At 44.2% G+C, this 16,006-nt stretch overlaps 1 protein-coding gene and 1 pseudogene across 1 annotated transcript; both read right to left on the bottom strand.

Moving 5' to 3' along the window:
- Positions 1-1,370: 1,370 nt before the first annotated feature.
- On the bottom strand, positions 1,371-3,076 carry LOC117847691 (aspartic proteinase nepenthesin-1). The gene has a single exon (XM_034728943.2). It carries the CDS (start codon positions 3,013-3,015, stop codon positions 1,687-1,689), a length of 1,329 nt encoding a protein of 442 aa, XP_034584834.1. The 5' UTR covers positions 3,016-3,076; the 3' UTR covers positions 1,371-1,686.
- A 4,381-nt stretch (positions 3,077-7,457) lies between these two features.
- Positions 7,458-13,283, bottom strand: LOC117848553 (aspartic proteinase nepenthesin-1-like; annotated as a pseudogene).
- Between the last annotated feature and the right edge of the window lie 2,723 nt (positions 13,284-16,006).

Raw genomic sequence — 16,006 nt, 5'->3', positions numbered from 1 at the left:
CTATACGGAGGTTGAAATAACTCGCAACTCTGGACCAGCAATTTTAATGGGCTGAAGTTGCTGTGGCTATTGGGCTTCAATTAAGTGAAAGAAAAGTGGAAATCCTATACATCTTCCGGAAGAAAAATGTCAAACGTCGGATTTGATTCGTGCTGCCTCTCCCAAACGTCGGATTTGATTACTTCCTCCACGTGCAGCGGACTGAGCGCGCAGCGCGCATCAAAGAGGCGGGCAGCCAGCAGCCTTTGGGGAAGGGTTGGTTACACGTGTCGCTCCACGGTTGGCCTGGATGGGACCAAGTGCCTTTTGATTTTCAAACTTAAATCGTGTTTTTCTCACGAACCGTGTACTACTTTTACAATCCGTTTAAACCACTGTGTTGCGAAGAATTAATCTAACAAGATCCAATGTGAATATCTTTTTTATTTTTTTAAAACTCAACATTTTTACTAAACTAACTCAACATTTTACATACATTACTTCAACATTTTTCATATAATTTGAACTAATTAATTTAGTTTGAAAAAATGTTGAATCTAATATTTAAAATATTTTATTTTAAAAAAACTCAACATTTAAGATGAACTAACTCAACATGTTATATATGTTACTTCAACATTTTCATATAAATGTTGAACTAGTTTACTACAAATATTGAATTTAGTATTTGAAATATTTTATTATTCTTTAAAACTCAACACTTTAGATGAATGAACTCAATATTTTAGATGAACTAACTCAACATTTTCATATAAATGTTGAACTAGTTTGCTCCAAATGTTGAATTTAATTTGAAAAAAATGTTGAATCTGATACTTAAAATGTTTTGATTATATTCATTTAAAGAAACATAAAAGTGGTAAAGCGTACCTGCCACCTTGAACCTGGGCTACATGTTGTTGGCTGTCAGTGTCAGCCTGCCCTCCCTCCTGCTGCGCAGTGCTGCATGCTGCATGCATGGTAGGCCACGGTTGGTGGGCCATGGTGCTGACTGATCGGCCGTGGGTGGGCCGTGCGATGACAGATGTTTCTGTCGCACGGAAGATGTATAGGAGCGCCCAAGAAAAGCCCTCGCTTCTGGTCTACTAATAAAGCAATAACCCACGCGACCACACCCCTCTTTACTCGTCACTCCCTGACTCCAACCCCAACCCTAGCAGTTTTTTTATTTTTAACCCTTTTTAACATAACAAATACTTAACTTTTTCATTCAAATAAACCCTTTGACCATGCATGATCCTTAGCGTGGCCGCCGAATAAAAAAAATGCTTGTATTTTATTTTTAGGATGCCTATCTATCCAGAGACTAGGTTATATAGTCTAATTCTATACAAATGAAAAGATAAATCAAGAATAAATACATCAATGTGTATCAATAATAAATATTATGGTGAGGCTCGACTATATAATAATTAGAGCAATCAAAGTTATACAGATTTAGCAGTTTGTATAAAATAAAAGTGAAATTTCAATTTTATTATTTTTTTTACGAGTAGTAGTACGGTGTCATATCCATGCAGGAGCATACGGTTATTTGACTCGACGATTGTCGGCGTTCGCTGCTCCGACGATTTTTTGCAAACCCAATAAGAAACTACTGTTTCGTGTTGTTCCACAACGGTGACGACTCCGGCCTCTAATGGTGTTGACCCCGATGCCGTCCTAAGCCGGCTTCGCCCCACGTCATCACATGGAACTGCAGTCCGCCTGCTGGAAGGAGAGGACGCCGTTGCCGAGGTCGTAGAGCAGGTGCATATTCTGCTGCATGTAGTTGCCGATGACGGTCGTCTCGTTCATCGGCAGCGTCGCGTTCGGCCGCGCCGCGCTGAACACCACCATGCACGCCGTGGCCTCGTCCACGGGCGCCCAGTAGTTCTCCGGCGGCACCACCAGGTCCGACGAAGCGCCGCCGCCGCTTCCAAAGTGCAGCACCAGCGGCGGCACCAGCTTGCTGGCGTCCCCCTGCGCCACGGCCACGCACAGGTCGAACCCTTCTACCCCGGCCGGCAGTGGCACGACGCTGTCGCCCAGCTGCCGCGCCAGCTCCGCCCTCAGCGCCTGGTACGCCACGTCGACGAGCCTCATGAACGGGGCGCCGGAGTCGATGAACGTGCCGGCCCACCGCCCCGGCGCGACCTCCCGGAGGTCGAACGCCGCCGCGGGGACGTCGAGCTTGGCCTCCCCCACCGTGATCCCGGCGAGGGGCAGGAAGTAGAACGTGCCGTACAGGTCGTCGTTCGGGTTCTTGACGAACGGCACGGACGTCACCGGCGCGCCGCCGCCGCTCAGGTCGGCGGACGCGCCGACGAACAGGTGGCTCGTGTTGACGGCATCGCTGAAGTAGGGCGTGAGGCAGTAGGAGAACTTGGTGTCGCCGAGCTGGGAGACGAGTGACAGGTTGCCCCGGCCGAGCCCGATGATACCAGACGCGTTGTTCAGGGACCCTGGAGTCAGCTCGTTCGAGTCGATGCACCCGAACGCGAGGCTCACGTTCTCAGACCCAAACGTGAACGTCTCGGTGCCGAGGAGCCCCAAGATGTCGCCGGCGCCGTAGCTGGTGTTGACGGCGCACGCCTTGCCGTTGCACTGGGTCTCCGAGCCGAAGTGGCAAGCGGAGTCATCGCATGCCACGGCACGGACGCTGCTCGACTGGGAGGGATCATAGTAAGGAAGGTTCTGGTGAAAGCAGCTGGTGCGGCGGCAAAGAGAGCACTGCGTCCAGACGAGGTTGCTGCCAGTGTCGATGATGGCCTCGGCGCGCTGCGGCGGGTCGCCGATGAGGTACTCGGCGATGTACTGCGTCGCCCCAGCCCAGTGGACGGGCGCCGTCACCCCGCCCATCATGGAGGCCAGACGGCGGTGGGTGCGCTCGGTGGCGCGGCGCAAGCGCTCCTCGACGGTGCACTTCTCCTTGGCGTCGACGTGAGTGAGCTCGAGGTGGATGCCGGCGCAGTTTGTGGGGAACGGCATCAGGGAGGCGCACAAGAGCGCGAGCCAGAGCAAAGGTCTCTCCATTTTGATCTAGCGTGAATTCTTTTGGGTTTTGTGTTCGTGTGTGAGCGTGTGCATTGTGATATGTAGAGGGAGGTTAAGCGTATATTTATAACACATCCTGATAAGTGGGGAATTAATGGATGATAAATAAAGATCGACAAAATGTCGAATTAGCGTAACTGGACATTGGACTCCCTCCGTTTCAAATTGTAGACCGTTTTGACTTTTCTACATACATGATTTTTACTAGATATATATATTATCTAGAAAAGTCGACTTACAATTTGAAACAAAGGTATTGCTCGGTAAATATAATTTTTTAAAAAAATAATCGACACAAGATTTTACGGGGTAATGAAATATTTTTTGCCATATTAATTATTACATGATTGCCAGTGAAGTTGATCGTATCACTGCATCTCTTTTGGAATGAACCATGTTCACCTGACCTCAGTTGAGCTACATGGCTAAAAGTTTTTAACTGAACAATTCGCATGTCATGTTTTTAAGAGTCATGCCAACTTAGATTCGTATTTGATATTAATGCTTTATTCTTTAAATGAAAATCATATTTAGCAATATCTATATATAAAAAAGGCCGTTTTCCATGCTTAGTCAGGTTTAGTAATTACTAATGAAAATTATGTAATTGTCTATTGCTATCAAGGTGTAGGTAGCATTTTGGAGGCAATTGACTTGACCTTCTAAGTCTACGTGTCACAATCCTTTGCCAAGTCCATGGAAATCCACAGACTCATCCTCCAAATTTCAACATAATCAGATTTCCTAGAAAAAATTGTTGATGTCCATCCAAAATTATTACATGGATGCAAAATTTTCCTTGATTTTTAGTTTTTTTACTTTTCTTTGATGATTAAATGGCATGGCAAGTAAAACAATAACTTATGAGAGTTCCTCATGGTATTGAACTACTATGCCCGAAAAACTTAATAAGCTTATGAAAAAATATGAAAAAAATCATTTATGGTATGGCGCTCCCCCTATCGTAGGCTTTCTCGGATACAGAAAACTTTAGTAGGCTTCATTGCAATTGTTTATTAAGAATTATCAGATATGACTGAAACTTTGGCTTTGATATCATATTAAGCTATTATTAGGGACCCACAAGAGGGCACGAGCTAGAGCAAAGGTCGTCTCGCCATTTTTATCATACTTGAACTCTTTGGCGTGGTGTGCAGTCGTGGAGCTTGATCCGACGTTGAGGAGGGGCCGGCACCTCAAAGATTAGGAACTACTCAAAACAGGGATGGCCATTTTCATACCTAATCTTTAATTAGGGGAGGATCTAGCACCAGGGTGAATGGGGCTCAAACTCCTCCTACTGTTGCTAGAGTCATGGAGCCTCTCCTATAAATTTACATACATTGAAGCTTGAAAATAGATCGAGGTTAGAGATAGAAGATGAATGGCCCCTGTTAGTCCTCACTAAGCTCCGCCCTTACTTGTGTGTGTGAGTGCCAGTGCGTGCATTATGAGATGTACACGGAGGTTAAGTGTATTTATAACATCGTGATGAGTGAGGAATTAATGAATACATAAAGATTGCTTGACAAAATGTCCAATTGAGGACATCACTGCAACTGAAAGTGTATGCATTAATTACAGATTGCTCGGTAAATTTGATTTTTTTTTAAAAAAATGTATTAGATCAACACAAGATTTTACAGGATTAATGAAATATTTTGTCATATTAATAATTACATGATCGTCAGTGAAGTTGATTGTATCATGCAGATTAAGTCACGCATCTCTTTTAGAATGAACCATGTTCGCCTGACCTCAGGTGAGCTACATGGCTAAAAGTTTTTAACTGAACAATTCAGATGCCATGTTTTTAAGAGTCATGCCTACTTATATTTATTTCAATATTATTAGGAAAAAAATCCAAATTACTTCCCTCAAATATAGCGAACCTCCAAATTACCCCTAAACTATCTTTTGGTTCAATTTACCCCCTAAACTATACTATTTGGTTCAACTTACCTCATAATATAATTTGTTCCTTTTATTCCTCCACCTCCATACACAAGTTGAATTTTAATTTGAGATTCTGCAGGGTGATAGTGGACATCAGATCTACATTAAAAATATATTATAAATTTTTTATCATTATTTTTCATATAATTTTGTATACTAAAGAAAAATCTATTATTAAACATCCTACCTTGTCAAAATAATGATAAACAAATCATGATATATTTTTTCACACATCTTATGATATCTGCTATTATCTTGCAAAATTTTAACTTAAGACTCCACTTGTGCATGGAAAAAAAAGATAAAGGGGGTAAATTGAACCAAATTGCATAATTTAGGGGGAAAACTGACCAAGAAATACTTTAGGGGGTTATTCAGTCTTTGGCTATACTTGAGGGGAGTGATTTAGACTTTTCCCTTATTATTAATGCTTTTGTTGTTGAATTGAAAAATCACAACAATTCGCCTCCAACTTATTTAGTTAGCTAATCGTGAAGTCTCAAAATAAGGGAGAGGGTACCAAACGGATTCCTTTTCCCAACGGAGTGATTTATACTTTTTCCTTATTATTAATTATTTTGTCGTTGAATTGAAATTCATATTTAGCAATATCTATATATAAAAGTCCATTTACATGCTTTGTTAGATTTAGTATAATTACACATGAAAATAATGCAATTGGCCATTTCTATCAAGGTGTAGGTAGCATTTATATATTGACTTGACCTTCTAAGTCTATGCGTCACAATCCTTTGCCAAGTCCATGGAAAATCCACAGACTTACCCTCCAAATTTCAACATAATCAGATTTCCCAAAAAAAAATGGTTGATGTCCATTCAAAATTATTACATGGCTGCAAATTTGTCCTTGATTTAGTTTTGTTTTTTTCCTTTTCTTTGATGATTAAATGACATGGCAAGCAAAAAAATAACTTATGAGCTAGGTTCGTGCACACGAATCATCACAAATCTTGAGAGTTGCTCATGGTATTGAACTACTATGCCACAAAAGCTTAAGCTTATCAATTGTAGGCTTTTTTAAGCCTCGGGTTCAGAAACATTAATTAGTAGGCTGCCAATATTTTATTAAGTTTTACCAGATATGACTGAAACTTTGGCTTTGATATCATATTAAGCTATTATTAATTTAACAGCCAGTCAGAACCAAAATGTGAAATGTGGACAATTCTCTTATTTTTTGACACATATCAAGTCAGGTAGACACGTTATATGTTGTTTAGCTTCTTCTATGCATTAGTACTAGCCAAGCTTTGAACGTGTGACGCAAACAGTCGCACGTCAAGGTGAATGCTAGGACACAAGAGGTTGGATCTTAATTTCAAGTTTCCAGAGCCTGCAGGACTGGTGGTTTCGTGTCAGGCAGCTTCTGAGAAAATACAAGAGAAAGCTCAGTGCTCGTCACGTACCGTACCTTGTTCTCCTTGACAGTATGACACATTTCGAAAGACGCGCAATGCCCGGAGCTTCATCTGCAGGGTCAAAGCCGCGTCTGGGCGTCTGGCGTGTGAAGCTGGAGGGAAACATCTCAGCTGCCTCACCATTCACCGAGGAGTAGTTTACCTCTACGAAACAATTGGCTGTGGAGTTGCCATTTCTGTAGGCTGTGTAGCACAGCGGGCTCCTTGTCAGCGTGAGTGCCGTCACGCTCAGCTCCATGTTTGTAACCTTTGCCTTGTGGCTGCCATGTGCGAATCAAGTGTTTTTCTTTTATCTTTTCCTTCCATTCTAAATTGTAAGTTATTTTGACTTTTTTAATCCAAAGGTATGTGTTATGAAACTATGTATCTAGAAAATTTAAATTGACATTTGAGTAAAAACATCCAAAGAGAATCTGCGAAAAAGTATGTTGTGCGATTGCAAAGCAACTCTCCAACTGCGAAAAAGTATGTTGTGCGATTGCAAAGCAACTCTCCAACTAATAATTCCCATCGCCATGAATAACCCTTTGTATATCTCATCATGTTCAAATTGAAAGGTTTCTCTAGACTCTAAAGAGTTGTGTGAGATCGAGAATACACTAATTGTCATTGTTTTGATTTTATCTAAGTATGTATATTCGAGTTATGATTCTATGGTACGATCTTATGTCCGATATTGAAAAATGATACATCTAGGATCTCTGTCCCAACGGATTGGGATTTTGTTTTTTTCAATTTTTCTGTTCCCATAAAAAACACCGAATTTTGCGAAATTTAGGCCAAAATTTAGACTAAAAGTGCATTTTTCGATGAAGAGAGCGAAGTTCGGGCAAAAAGTAATTTTGATCATCACCGGAAAGACCAAAATTTCATTTCGGCTGAAATTTTGAACATGGCACAACAACCTTGACTTCAATTTTTTCCCCTTTTTACTCTTGTCTATCTAAAATAAATAAGCGCAGCTTGCGCATGAATTTGAAGCACATTTTGTAAATAATTGACGTGGATCATAAATCAACTCATCACTTGAGTCCTTGACAATGCATGTTTATTAGGAAGGGGGTATATGAGGGTTTTTTTTTTTTCGTTGCGATGCACGGACATGTTTTTTTAGTAGACGTGGTGACGTGCATATGGTGTGCAATGTGCACACATACAAGCAGGTGTACTCTCTCTACGTATGGCCGGCTGCCGTGACCATACAAATCATCACATGGAGCTGCAGTCCACCGTCTGGAAGGAGAGCACGCCATTGCCGAGGTCGTAGAGCAGGTGCACGTCCTGCTGCATGTAGTTGCCGATGATGGTCGTCTCATCCGACGAGCTGAACACCATCATGCACGCCGTGGCGTCGTCCAGGCCCCCCCAGTAATTCTCCGGCGGCACCACCAAATCCCCGCCGCCGCCGCCGCTCCCGAAGCGCAGCACCAGCGGCGGCACCAGCTTGCCGGCGTCTCCCCGCGCCACGCACAGGTCCAACCCTCTCATCCCGACCGGCGGCGGCACGAGGCTGGCGCCCAGCTGCCGCGCCAGCTCGTCCCTCAGCGCCTGGTACCCCACGTCGACGAGCCTCGTGAACGGGGAGCCCGAGTCGATCAGCGTCACCGCCCAGTCCCCCGACGAGACCTGCCGGAGGCCGAACGCCGCCGCGGGGACGTCGAGCGAGGTCCCGTCGACGGTGATGCCGGTGAGGGGCAGGTAGTAGAACGTGCTCGTGCTGAAGGGGTCCCCGTTGGGGCTCTCGACGAACGGCACGGACGTCACCGGCGCGTTGTTCCCGGGGCTCGGGCCGGCCGACGAGCCGACGAAGAGGTGGCTCTGGTCGACGGTGTCGGTTGAGTAGGGCGTCAGGAGAACGTGGTGTCGCGGAGCTGGGAGACGAGCGACAGCGCGCCCCTGCCGAGCCCGATGATCCCGGACGCGCCGTCCAGGGAGCCCGGCGTGATCCTCGTCGCGGTGATGCACCCGAAGTCGAGGGTCACCTTCTCCGACCCGAACGTGAACTCCTCGGTGCGGAGGAGCCCGGTGATGGTGCCGGCGCCGTAGGAGGTGAAGACACCGCACGCCTGGCCATCACCCGCGCACCGCGTCTCGGAGCCGAGGGAGCACGCCGCGTCGCCGCAGGCCACGGGCTGATGGGCCGTGCGCGACTGGGAGGGGTCGTAGATGGAGAGGCCTTGGCTGAAGCAACTAGTAGATGATGAGCGGCAGCCGGAGCACTGCGTCCACATGAGGTTGCTGCCGGTGTCGATGATGGCCTCGGCCTGCTGCGGCGGGTCGCCGATGGGATACTCGGCGATGTACTGCGACCTCACCCAGTGAACGGGTGCGGACACCGCGTCCGTCCACGCCAGCTGATGGCGGGTCCGCGCCATGGCACGGCGCATGCGCTCCTCGACGGTGCAGTTGGCATCGAGGTGGGTGAGCTCGAGGCGGAGGCCGGCACAGGTGGTGAAGGTCAGGGAGGAGGAGAAGAGCACGAGCCAGAGCAATGGCGTCCCCATTTTAATCTTACCATGTATGATGAATTCCATTATAAGATCTTCCAGGCTCTTTCAGCTCTCTGTCGTATTCGTGTTACCCTCGGGTGGATAGGGCATCTAGTAGTGATCTCTATCATGTTGCCCACTTGCCCTCGGGTGGATAGGGCAATGCCAAGCAGCCACACAACAATCCTTGTACTGAAATCCATGGGCAAAGTCGACAAGGATTGAAGAAGGGGTCTGTCTCCGCGTCAGGTGACTGACGGATTGCTTATCCGTCAGTCACCAGTCCTAGCCGTTCGATACACATCTAACGCTACCTGATCAAACCTGTACAAATCCCACCAGACACCCCGTTAACAGATCCACTAGCTGTGTTGCGGGCCCGTCAACGCTATACGTTGCTGGGCTGATCAAATCCAGTCCAGAAAATTGTAGGATCGGTAAATTTTCACAATAATATAGCCCATCTATAGGGAACAACACAGCCCACTTACTCACCCAAAAGAAAAACAACACAGCCAGCTTTCAATTGAATAGATTGGGCAGCTTCATTTTTGGCCTGTAACCGTTGCTCACAGTAGATACAATTGAACACGCGTGCACAAAATCAAACTGATTTGAGTTATTACAGCAAATTCAACACAGAATTTTACATTCGTGCAAACGTAAAAATTACAGGAACATGAACATCTTAAAAACATTAAAATAATTACTATGTTTTTGACAAATGTAACATAAAAAATAGTAAATTTTTGCCCAAGTTGTAAGCAAAACATGACCTACATATGTGAAATGTAGATCTGTTTTGAGTTTTGGACTAAACTTTAAAGCTACTGGTTGAAGGCAACAAACAGACAAAAATCATGTATTCATGTGTGCTTGTTGGGCAACTTCATATACCTATATCAGTGAGAACCACATGATCAAATTGGTGAAGCACAAGTTCAACGATCAAGTCTTATCTGTGTGAAAGCCTGCAACTCAAAAAATTAAGGATAAGAGTACTGCATTGATCTCAATTAGTTTACTGTATTTGAGATAACTTAATACTGAACAGTAGCAAGCTGCAAAAACATTAGATCTGATCATTGTGTTCTAAACCTATTATTAATAGCATTGATCTCAATTACTGAACTGCCAGTTAATTTAGCTTCAGTTAACATGTGAATGAACATATCTAAGTCAAAAGATTTGACTTGACCTAGATCATAATTGGAAAAAAACACAGCACAACCCAGTTCATGTCAACACCTTGCACTAGGCCTCACTCAGTTCATAAAAGAAAGGTATAAGAAAATATTAAAATGATGAAGAATCCTATAGGAAAATGAAGTGAAATATGAATATAATAGCCACAATTTTGTTCTAACCTAGACAATAAAATATTGACCATGGTGATGAGTTCACCACAAACAGAATGCAATCAGCAAGCCGTGTAACTCTAGCCCCTTAAGTCTTAACTGTCACACTGATGCACAATTACAAATTTATATTAACATAACAGAAAACTTAGGATGGTACATCATGGTGTAATTGTTTGCAATTTCATATTAAAATCGATACAATCTTCAGCTCATATATTATTAGCTCCATTCTTTTACTATGACACATAATCTAGATCAATCAATGTACTGCAAGTAGATAACTTAATACTTGATTTACCATGTCAGTTTCTACCAAAAGTAAATTCAAGACTAGTGCAGAACATTGTGAACCCATAAGCTTAGAATACTATGAATTTCTTGGCAAGCTGGCCTGGTTTTACACAGTTACATATAGCAGATTTGTGGTCAACTCCTAAACGCTTCAGCTTATAAGCCGGCTGAAAAGCTGAAACGGCTGATTTGTTGTGAGAGGAAAATACTGTTTGGTGGCTGATAAGCCGGCTGAATAAGCTGAAGCGAACAGGCCGAAGGATAGTTTGGACTTGAATTACAGCTCGTAAAAATAAGAAAAGGTGACTGAAACCTCTGACAACACAAATGAACAAAGACATGCCATCCCATGTATATACACTAGACAAGCAAGCTGGAAGGAACAGTAAACACATTATACCTGCAGTTTTGGCAGAAAAACATAGGTCATGCACAATACAGAAAAAATAACAAAATGCACCAAAATTATGATGCTATGCCATGGTGTAATCCTAGTCCAAATTATTTATTATTAATATTTCATCATCTTTATTCTTGTACTTAGTGTACAACTGATATTATAAAAAGATAGTATAGTCCCGGAGATGGAAAAACACCCAGGATCATATGTGTACATATAGCGGGCTTCTGTCGACCCTGAACAATAAAGCAAGAAAACAGTACTTGACAATCAAAACCTGATAAAAAGTGGTAGATAATACATAGTTCAGTCTTGTTGGTAGAAATTACTCTAGATACCATTGAAAGGGAAACACATTGCACTTGAAATATACCAGTTGATATTGCAACTATTTTCCAATATTGACGAAATCAATTTTTCCTACATACCGAAGTCGAAGCACTCCTCACAGAGATGGAAAGCACCCTCATTATTGTTGCAGACTTTAACAAACTAGATGCAGTTCTAGATGATAGATCAGCAGACCCTAAAATGGAAGTTCAGAGTTCTTCATTATGCCAAACCATGGCAATACTATAAAATTACAAGGAAAAACCATCAAATTTTATACCTGCTATCAAGGCATGTTATATGACTGCATATACCTGTTTCCAGCAGCTCCACAATTGCCATCTGCCACAGCCCATCCCTTCCTCTCTGCCCTATTTTCTAGAACACCAAAGCTCTTTTTTCTCCAGACAAAAAAAAACAAAAATAAGCCAGTAACTTTGTGATTTAGAAAAAATAATGGAAGAGGAGTAAGGCTACGGCTCTGAAAAGGAATGTAGGGACCATGTGGCTGGCCTACAGACTTCCCATGGAAAGAAGGGTATCCGTGCTGCTATCCTGCTATTCAAGTGAAGCTCGTGTCCACCCTTAGCCATGATGAAGGCAAAATCCAAAGGATCATACTCATCTCCACTTACATATTTAAAACATAAATGGAAAAACATTTAAAGCACCTGATTCGCAAGACATGTACAAGATAGCAAGAGAATAAAAAGAAGACAAAGCAACCTTAAAATCATTTTGGCCATAAAAAGAATGTAATCCCTAAATTATCCTAGTTCTAATCACAGTTCTACAAGGAGATGCAGGTGACAGCAATGGACAGATGGAAAAGAAAAAAAACAGAACACAAATGGGAAGCAGAAAACATGACATCAGTGAACTCCAAACAGCAGGGGACAACAAAAGCAAAAGGCATGACTAAATTGAGAAGAACCAATCAAATCCAAAATGAGAAAGGACAGAAAAGATAGGTTGATGATCTCACCAAGAAGGTGAACTGGAAAAGGGGCGATCTCACGAGGGGGAATTTCAAACAAACAGGTACATTGAACACAAATTCTTGTAGTGCACTCTGGATGTCACAACACAGAAAGGTACATTGACCACAAATGTGAAGCTAATGGGGACCTAATAGAGCTCTAACCTGTAATTAACAGACCATATATCCCCAAGTCAAAAGTCAGAACCCTTAGAGGCAACAAATTAGCCATTATCAGATCAATATCCAAATTGAGCTCAAAATTGGAAAATAGTATACCACAAATAACAAAAACTGAATCATAATTGAGAACATATCAGACAATAGGAGACTATGAATCCCCAAACTAAACCCTAATAAGGCTAACTGTCAGACACAACATAGCCCACGAGGAAACCTTATATGCCTAAATCAAAACATTACAACACAGAATCACGAAGTCCAAACTGATTGAAGCTAAATCAAATGTGATTAAATCAAATGTGAATAACAAAAATCAATGACAGAAAACGAATGGGGATTCCATAGAATACCTGGTGCGGATCTGGCACACCTGAAGACCCCAAGTCCCCAACACATCTCCCAGTTGACTGCACACAAGACATACACATGAATGATAAATCATAAAAAATCGATGAACACAGCACACATGGACCTTTACTGGCACAAATCGAACACAACGTTATAATTCCCCAGGCGGCTACAGGCCTGGTCAGCATTTGGGAGAGGCAGGACAGTGGTTAGGCGATGACGGGGAGATCTCAACAGCCGACTTCTGCGCCTCCCCTCGCATCAAACAACAGAACCGAGAAAGGAAAGACGGAGAGAAGAAGAGACCAACCTCGAGAAGACCTCGCCGGAAACCTACCGTCGTTATCGAGGCAGACAAGCCGCCGAATCCCAGGCCTCACCGTCTCCGCCCGTTTCGCCTCCGCACAGCTCAGTCAAGAAATGACAGGGAGGGAGACAGCGAGTGGAGTATCAACCATTCAGCCCAAACCCGATAACATTTTAACACCGACTACAAAGGGCACAAACAACTGACACAGGCGGCGGCCGATTACAATCTCACACGTTCAGCTCCGATCGGACGGTTCACAGCGTCGACTGATGCATAAACAAATCCTTAGTCGCCTGAGGAGTAAACCTATATATGGCCATTTGGCCCGCGGCCTGTTAGCTGGCCCACGGCACGACATTTTGACCCCGTCCAAGCACGACGGCTTTGTAGGCCGAGCCGGCCCGGCCTACACCACGGGTCGGGCCTGGACTGCTACCTCAGCCCAGTAGGTCCACTCCGACTTAAAAAGACGGGTCACCTCTTTTTTAAACACTTGACCAAGCCTATTTCTATCTCTCAGCCGATGGGCTGGCCCGGCACGGCCTAGCCTATTTGGCTCGTGGGCCATAAACGGTGGCACGGCCTGCCTGAGCCTAGCTGAAATCTCGGATAAATGGCTGGTCGTAACCCTACTACCCTAGTCCCGCACTGCTCCGCTCCTGCTGCTTCGAGCCGCCTCCCCGCACTGCCTCCGTGCCTCCCATGCCTCCCCAGCGGCCTCCGCGCCTCCCCTGCCTCCCCTGCTGGCCTGCCCCCGGCGGCCCGGTCGGCCGGCCCCTCACTCGTCGCGGCCTCCTCTGCCTCCCCTGCCCCCGACGACCCGGCTGGCCGGTCGCTCGCGCATCATGGCCTCCGTGCCTCCCCTGCCCCCGGAGCCGTGGCCCTCCGCCGCCGCCTCCCCGGCTGGTCCCGTGGTCCTTCACGGCCGCAGCGGTGGGGAAAAGAGGAGCCGGAGCCGTGCCCCCCCCCCCACCGCCTCCCCGGCCGGGACCGTGGCCCTCCACGACTGCGACAGCGAGGAAAAGAGGAGCTAGAGCCATGCCACGGGCCGGCATGGGCACGGCGAGCCTATTAAGGCCTACTAGGCCAGCGGGCCAGCACAACCTGCCTAAGAAGGCAACAGGCCGAGCCTGGGCCACTCCTTCAGCACGTGGGTCAACCGGCACGATTACTGTGCGGGTCTAACAGGTCGGGCCTAATCGGGCTCGTGCTAGGCCGGGTTGGGCCGCCTGCTTGGCCATCTATAAGTAAATCTCTTCAAGAAGACATACACCATGACAACGTATACATACATATGTAAGCTCTGTAAAAGAACGGATCACAATTAATACAACATGGCGGAAGTGCCAACGTATGTTTTGTGAATTGTGATTTTAAAGAAGGCAGGATAAATGTTTGTCAATTCAAAAGGAAAATGCAATCTTGAATTTGGAAAGTTCAAAAGATCATTGGACTTGATAGCATCATCAAACTTATCATCCCCTCCAATTCCTTCAATGTAAACGATTGTACGATTTCAGCTATCGATGATGATGTTTTGATTAGAATCAACAGTTCAATCATCCGACTTATAAAATACAATATCAGATTACCCTCCAAGACAGAACTCTATGTATATAATTTTTTCTTGAGAAAGTATGTATAATCGAATAAAAATGAAATAGATTGCTTCAACCATGTTTGTTCCTGTTCACATACTGTACTTTTTTCTAAAGGTGAATAACAAATAGTTACCGCAGAAAAAATATAGTTGATAGCAGGATCATTAAAAAAAGAGTTTTTTCTCAAGGTATTATCGCTTACTGACATTATACCTACACGCTGCAAAAAGAAATTACAATAGCTCATTAATTTTTTTGCGGGTACAATAGCACATTAATTGCTGGTTACATAAAACAAACAACTGATCTGATGATGATATATTATACCCTAGAGAATAGAAATTAATTCTTTTCCTAGCCATTAGCCAAAGCATCTTAAATTAAACAAGCAACCTCTATGAGCCCATAGCGACCGTGGGGCGAATAATCAAGCTGAGATTCCTGAAAAATCAAGCTAATAAGTCGGGCACGACATGACTGATGAACTGATATCCTAGAGCCATTGATTCAAGTAAGGTGAGTTGTTACTTGTAAGGTGAGTTGAGGAGGAGCGCTTAACTGCTGGTCGGCGGAGTTTGCCAAAAAAAGAACTGCTGATTGGCGGCGTTGCTCATCACCAGCATTGCAATTGAAACGCTCTGTATCTTGTGATTAAGACCGGGCGCAGCCATAAAACTAAAGCTATTAGTTGTAGTTTCAACGCGTCAGGGAATCATCTTGTTCGCATCACAGCATGTCAGCGTGACAGTTGGGAAGGTTTTTCTTTCTTTTTCCTTCTCACAGGCAGCGGTGACGGGGAGGCCGAGCCGACGACGGAGGCGCCGCGGACGACGGAGGGCAAGTGAAGATTAACAAAACCATATAGACTCGTATACTCCCTCTGTCCCAAAAACAAATCATTTTACACATTATAGGATAAATTAATAAAAAAATAAAATGATCTTGTTTGCTCCTACGTTCTCTATTATATGATGTTGGTTAGCTCATTTTTAAACTAATCAACGTCATATATTAGAGGATGGAAGGAGTGTTTGTTGGCCATATTTAGTATTAATTAAAAGCCAGTTGCACTTGCACATACCATACAGAGTAAAACGACATATTTTTTTTGATAAATTTTGAATCTAAATGACATGTTTTTTGGGATGGTATATATTAAGCTCTTGGTTAATTAGAATCTTTTGAGGTGAAGCATGTCAACCAGGTTCGAATTCTCAACTCATTATTTTGTTGGTAGATGACGTAATTGATAATAGTGAGCCGCTTGCCACTTTTTTAATCTC

The sequence above is a fragment of the Setaria viridis genome, chromosome 3, assembly GCF_005286985.2.
Source record: "Setaria viridis chromosome 3, Setaria_viridis_v4.0, whole genome shotgun sequence".
Lineage (NCBI taxonomy): Eukaryota > Viridiplantae > Streptophyta > Magnoliopsida > Poales > Poaceae > Setaria > Setaria viridis.
The sequence above is the reverse complement of the archived record's forward strand: the minus strand, read 5'-3'. Positions and strand labels throughout refer to the sequence as shown.

What these genes read in the sequence shown, in the direction of transcription:
- LOC117847691 (XM_034728943.2), bottom strand. Translation starts at nt 3,015, where the DNA reads ATGGAGAGACCTTTGCTCTGGCTCGCGCTCTTGTGCGCCTCCCTGATG.